Genomic DNA, 5,676 nt, shown 5'->3' with positions numbered 1-5,676 from the left:
AAGGTGTTGCGTGGATGGGCTCAAAGCCCAGTGGTGGTGGGGGTGTGGTTTCACCCAACCGACCTGAGTTTGATCTCTCTTAGGCCGAATTATGTGTCTCACATTATTTCTTTAAACAATGCCGATTGCCAGAATGGGAAGCAAATATGACCTATCCATATATCTCATAAAGCTTGGTTTAATTTGAAATTATGCATCACTAGAAATGTACTACCTTGCTGCTCTCTCTAGGTTTTCACATACTAGCACACTCTGCAATTTATAGAGCCGCTGCAGAGGCTGGGACAGTAACCTCTTCCATTATCTCACACCCTCTTATTACTTCTTACCTATCTTGTGTCCTCGAACTTTAATATAGCTGTCATTGATGCATGATTGGGCATACATGTCATCTTTTGAAAAATATGCAATCAAAGATTTGGCTTTGGGAAGTGTCATTTTAGATCAAGGGGAGAACATGCTTATTGATCGGAAGTCTATGCCACAACGTCGACCAAAAAAAGCCCTGCCTTCCCACATCACCCCTCATAGTGACTGGGAGGTAACCCTACATCATCACTGATGGGCTTCTCCTCCTCCTCCCTCACTTCCACCAGAAGGTGCGGCCGAGCGAAGCTCAACGGAGGCGGGGCCTCTTCGTCCCTTTGCGCGTAGGGCCGGTGCAATCAGATGGCCCGGGCCCAAGGCATGGCGCTGGCCCTGGGTACCTCAATGTGGTTGGCACGTATGTGTGGTGACGATGTGACAGGCAGTGCTGTGTTTTCGCACGCCCAAGGTGGCAGTGGGTGCTGCGGGCGGCCGCCTCTGGTATAGTTTGCTTGGCCGGTGGACGTGGTAGTGTGGCTATGGTGTCGCTCTTTCGACGGTGGCGGTGCCTATTAGGCTTGGTTCGGCGGTCTTGGGTGGTGTCGGGAGGGTAGTGTGGGCTTTCCTCCGCGGGTGGGTGAGCTTCATTTGCGACTGGATGGTACCCCCCATGGATGTGGACGGAGGCCCCACATTTGACCATCTTAGAGAAATTTGGGATATAAGGCAATATGTTGTGAAGTTATAGTCCATCACAATTTTGTTATTCTATTTCACTAGTCAAGTTTGAATTGTTGTGTGGTCTTTGCTAAAAAATAATGTAAGTATATATCCCACCCAAGGATATAGAGAGTAACACTATTCCAAACGATGACATAGTCTTTGCTTATATACTTTTGTATCTTTTTGAGGTGAGTAGATTTCCACTCACTCAAATCTTACATATGTATTGTTATTATTGTTTTGTAGCAACGTACGTGCAATTAGCTAGGGATTAGTAATAGACAACAGAGGCTAACATTATATATAATTCTGCATATATATAGTATACTTTCAATAAGGGATTTCTAAGAGGCACGAGTATATGGTATAATAATTGTGCCTATGCTTTTATTTCTTCCTTGACATTGGATATTACTACACTAGATTGGTGGACCGAACAAGCCACCAACTGGTCCGGGCACAATACCGTACAATATTATGACAAGAAACCATGCAAGTATGTAAACACGAGGGGTCTGGTAGACAACTTATACACAAGTGCAAACATATGATCTACTATTACTTGGGGTGAAGATTAACATAATCACAAGGACCATATGGCTCAAATAATTCAGAGAAAAAACCCTTCTTCCTTCTTGGGTTACATCCCATGTCCTGGCATAGTTGATCATTATACCATATATGAACAATTCCAACACATGACCTACGGAAATAGTCTCGAGAGTAGCGCTTCATGAACTTCTCCCATTCAAGGACATCCCTCTGCATTTCTTTGACACTTGGCAATCTGAAACCACCATCCATAAAATGTGATATCCACTTGGACATAAGCTCTGTTGTATAGATATTTGTCAAGCTCTCTGAATAGCCGATGACTGCGAGCTGTGGAATCTTTGGATGGATGCACTCCCTAAAATAAGGAATTAACATACTCTTCAAAATCAAGACGTTCAAACTACATAAATATGATGCATATATAGCGAGTTCATTACCTATAAAGTGGCACGGTCGTTGATGTTGAGCCAACGACTATGCTCTGAAAGTATTCTGATGTGAACATGTCCTTGATCTTTTGATCACCCTTGAATCCGGTTCCGAAGATAACGATGTCACTCTTTACTGGAGTACATTCACCTTCTACATGCACACCTTCTTCACAAAAGCTGAATGTTTTTGACTTCTTAAGAATGATGCTACCTTCCTCCAGATTCTTGTAATGATCCTTTGGTGCAATGGCAGCCACACATGCCACTAATCCCTCAAAAAAGCTATGGTCAGGCACCATGTGATGTTTCTTCATTGCAATGGAGTAGTAGCTCTCAGCAAACTTCGAAAACATCAACCTCTACTCAACACAAACAAGGCAAAACATGCATGTTTGGATTTAGTCCAAACAAAACCATTTAAACTTTCAATGATGAAAAGTTCGATTACAATTTAATACAAAAATATAACATGTTGTACTACCAGTGGAGTCAAGACAGTAGCCAACATGCTGAGGAGAAAGCCTTCACCAGGCTTGTGAATAAGTAGTTCGGCGAAGCGGGTGAGATAGAAATTTGATATGTGGACACCCCAAGCATAGTAGTCTGGTATAATCCAACGCTTTGTTCGTACTACCATTGTGCATAGGTTTTTGGTACCTAAAGAACTAATAAACAATTAGTAATAAAGTCATAGCCTTATTTTTATCATACCAATGCAACTATAGAAACTAGGAAAACATAACATTTGTAGACAATGACACTTTTGATAATGGAAAAAACTGGCTATATATAATAATGCTTAGGTTACCACTCTAAAATTGATATATCAACCTTCTTGCAAGAGGAAAGGAGATAATTTTACTGTAAGAAAATGACGTTGTGTACCATTCATGTTTGCACATTCATTTGCAATGTCTACTGCTGATCTTAGGTAGCCAACAACAGTCACACGCTTGTCCTTGATCATCTCCCTAGCTTTTTTGCCTCCCATTTTTGAGTACTCCATGGAGTGGATCACTTTCCCGTCAAACACTTCTGGGCCTTTGCCAATAGGAAATGTAGGTATGTTGGGCACACCACTGAACCTCCCAACACAAAGAAGCACAAAGTCTGCCTTGTGTACCTGGAAATGAGGGGAAGTGGAATTGCACAGACAATCCGAATTATTGCCATTCATTTACCCGAGAGGTTAAATTTAGAAGAAGAAAAGCGTGATCTGATAGTTGACTACTTATTTGTTTGCATGGTAAATTCCGATCGTAAGATTAATTAGGGTCACACTATCCATTGCATCTGGGTGTTTGGTAGTGTTGTTTGATTGTAAAAGTTGGACATTCTATATAACCAAATAGGCGATGCCCACTAACTCATTTCTATGTGCAAGCATGCAAACTAGGTACACAATCATGCATAGAAAAAGGCCCCCCTCCACTCATGGAACCATGGATGGGAATTTGCATCGTATAATGCTACCTATATTCAATAAAAAAACCATACAACAATCAAATACAATAAATCATATGTATTCTTAGTTCTGGCCCTCATATTATTAATACAAATATTTATGCTCCGTACTATCATGTCTCACTGAGATATATTGCAATCAATTCTCTTAATTAGCAACACATGTGGTACATTTTATTTTTGTGTATGATCAGTGCCGGATGATATATTTTTTGGGATGCCGGGTGATGAGTTGGTGGTAGAGAAGTGGTGCCACTGTAATAATTCGTGGAACCGTGCTTCGCTGTCATTCACTTACCATCCCTCAAGATGAATGAATTAGGGGCAAGGCCCCTTATAACTAAAAAAGGAGACTTCGATTCCTGCTCCTAGTATTTTCCCTGAGATTCTGAAGGCTCATGGTCATCCAAGCTTGAATTTAGAACATCAAAGATGAGAGGTTACTAGTACATGGAGTATCACTTGAAGTCAGAAGATCAGAAAAGTACTTATGTTGATTTATTCACTTCCAGTGGTCACATGCCATTTTTTGGGGTAGGTGGCACTTCTATGTTGTCTGACTGTGTGAGTGTGACGTTCATGTGCCGAAAAATCACATTAGTAGGTGCAGCATATATATCATCATAAAGTCCAACGAATCAATATCACCAACAGTGCAGTGCATTGTTCTCAGCGCACCAATGGTGCCGTGTAGCCAGGGGCATACACAGTATACACCATGGAAGTATATGTGCAAATATGTTGGATCCTTACCTCCACGAGGCCGTCCACGTCGGCCACCGTGAGCCACCACTCACCGTCGCCGGAACCAAATGCCTCGCCGCACCCAGCCCAGTCCTCCCACGCCGCCACCTGCTGCTCGCTGACGCCCACATACTCCATCCCGACCACCCTGCGGCCGAACCTAATGCAGTCGAGCACGCCGAAGTGCCGCGCATAGGCGTAGAGGTAGTCCGCAACCTGGCGGTGGTCGGGGAACACCTCCGTGACGGACTCCGGCCACGGGAAGTCGGAGTACTGGAACATGGGCCGCGGCGTCTGGAGCCTGGTGCACTCTGGCGCGTGCGCCCACACGCCGCCGAGGACGGTGTCCGCCTCGAAGACAGCCGGCCGGCAGCCGCGCTCCAGCAGGTGCTTGGACGCCGCCAGGCCGCTCAGGCCGGCGCCGACGATGGCCACCCTCTTCTTGTCCATGGCTGACCTTGTTGTGTGCGTGCGACGGTGTCACGGACTCACGGTGAGAATGGCGTCCCGCTGTGATGACTAAGCGTGGTGGTGTTTATAGCTAGTCAGTGTTGGGCTGGTTGCATAATGAACGAGTTGTCCTCGTCGCACCACTGCCGCCGTCTCTTTCGATCGCTTGTACGCTCGATCCACAACCACCGGTGTTAAAGAAAATATCTTATCGTGAAGAGATTTTTTTTCACTATATTATTGAGATATAAATAAATTAGGAGAGTCATCCCACTAATTTAGACTCTAATATATTCATCCCACTAATTGAGTATATATCTAGGAGAGTAATCCACTATATTATTAGTGGGATGACCATATTAGAGATTTGTTCCGCTACATTATTAGGATGACTCTCCTATATAAATTAGTGGGATGACTCTCCTATATAAATTAGTGGGATGACTCTCCTAAACATGCGGGGCATCATCTACTCCTAGTTCATTTAGATCTTCTCCTTGTAACTTAAGACTCTCTTCCGTGTGGAAAGCTATTCTAAAGATGAAGAGTACTATTTGGCCGGCAGAAAAATCATGCTAAACTGTGGCAGCATTGCCAGGTTGTGGACGGACCCTTGAACAATAATGACTCCTTATCAAGTTCCCTTTGCTGTTCTCAGCATTTGCCATAAACAAGATATCACTGTCTCTGAATGGGGAGTGCCTTTCGTAGATATATTCACCCCCCCCCCCCCCCCCTCTGTTGGAGGAGTGGGTAGAGATGCGAAACTTAATAAACTCTTTTTTTCTGCGAAGAACTTAATAAACTCTTGGAGCTTAAATTAGTTGCCTGACCAGATCAGGTGGAGCTTGGGCCCTAGATAGAGCTTTACTACCAAGTTTGTCTAAGAATACCTTTCAAAAAAGGGTTAATTAGATAAATGCCACTCCAATTATGGCAATTCATAAAAATGCTACTGCAATTTCCAAACTTTGAAAAATGCCACTGCAATTTTTGCAAACTT

At 43.6% G+C, this 5,676-nt stretch overlaps 1 protein-coding gene across 1 annotated transcript; it reads right to left on the bottom strand.

The window, feature by feature from the left end:
• Positions 1-1,326: 1,326 nt before the first annotated feature.
• LOC123187261 (probable flavin-containing monooxygenase 1) lies at positions 1,327-4,769 on the bottom strand. The gene is made up of 5 exons (XM_044599074.1): positions 4,233-4,769; positions 2,901-3,138; positions 2,497-2,672; positions 2,022-2,374; positions 1,327-1,939 (listed from the first exon to the last, which is right to left on the bottom strand). Exons 1-5 carry the CDS (start codon positions 4,671-4,673, stop codon positions 1,588-1,590), a joined length of 1,560 nt encoding a protein of 519 aa, XP_044455009.1. The 5' UTR covers positions 4,674-4,769; the 3' UTR covers positions 1,327-1,587.
• Positions 4,770-5,676: the final 907 nt, after the last annotated feature.

This window comes from Triticum aestivum, chromosome 2A, assembly GCF_018294505.1.
Source record: "Triticum aestivum cultivar Chinese Spring chromosome 2A, IWGSC CS RefSeq v2.1, whole genome shotgun sequence".
In the NCBI taxonomy this organism is placed as follows: domain Eukaryota; kingdom Viridiplantae; phylum Streptophyta; class Magnoliopsida; order Poales; family Poaceae; genus Triticum; species Triticum aestivum.
Note: the sequence above shows the minus strand (reverse complement) of the source record. Positions and strands in the feature narration are given on the sequence as shown.

Bases quoted from the DNA above. Each gene is read 5' to 3' on its own strand.
- LOC123187261 (XM_044599074.1), bottom strand. From the start codon at position 4,673: ATGGACAAGAAGAGGGTGGCCATCGTCGGCGCCGGCCTGAGCGGCCTG. The intron at 2,673-2,900 runs GTACACAACGTC...TTAGTTCTTTAG, and splicing joins TGAATGTGCAAACATGAATG to GTACCAAAAACCTATGCACA. The intron at 2,375-2,496 runs GTAGTACAACAT...TGTGTTGAGTAG, and splicing joins CTACTGTCTTGACTCCACTG to AGGTTGATGTTTTCGAAGTT.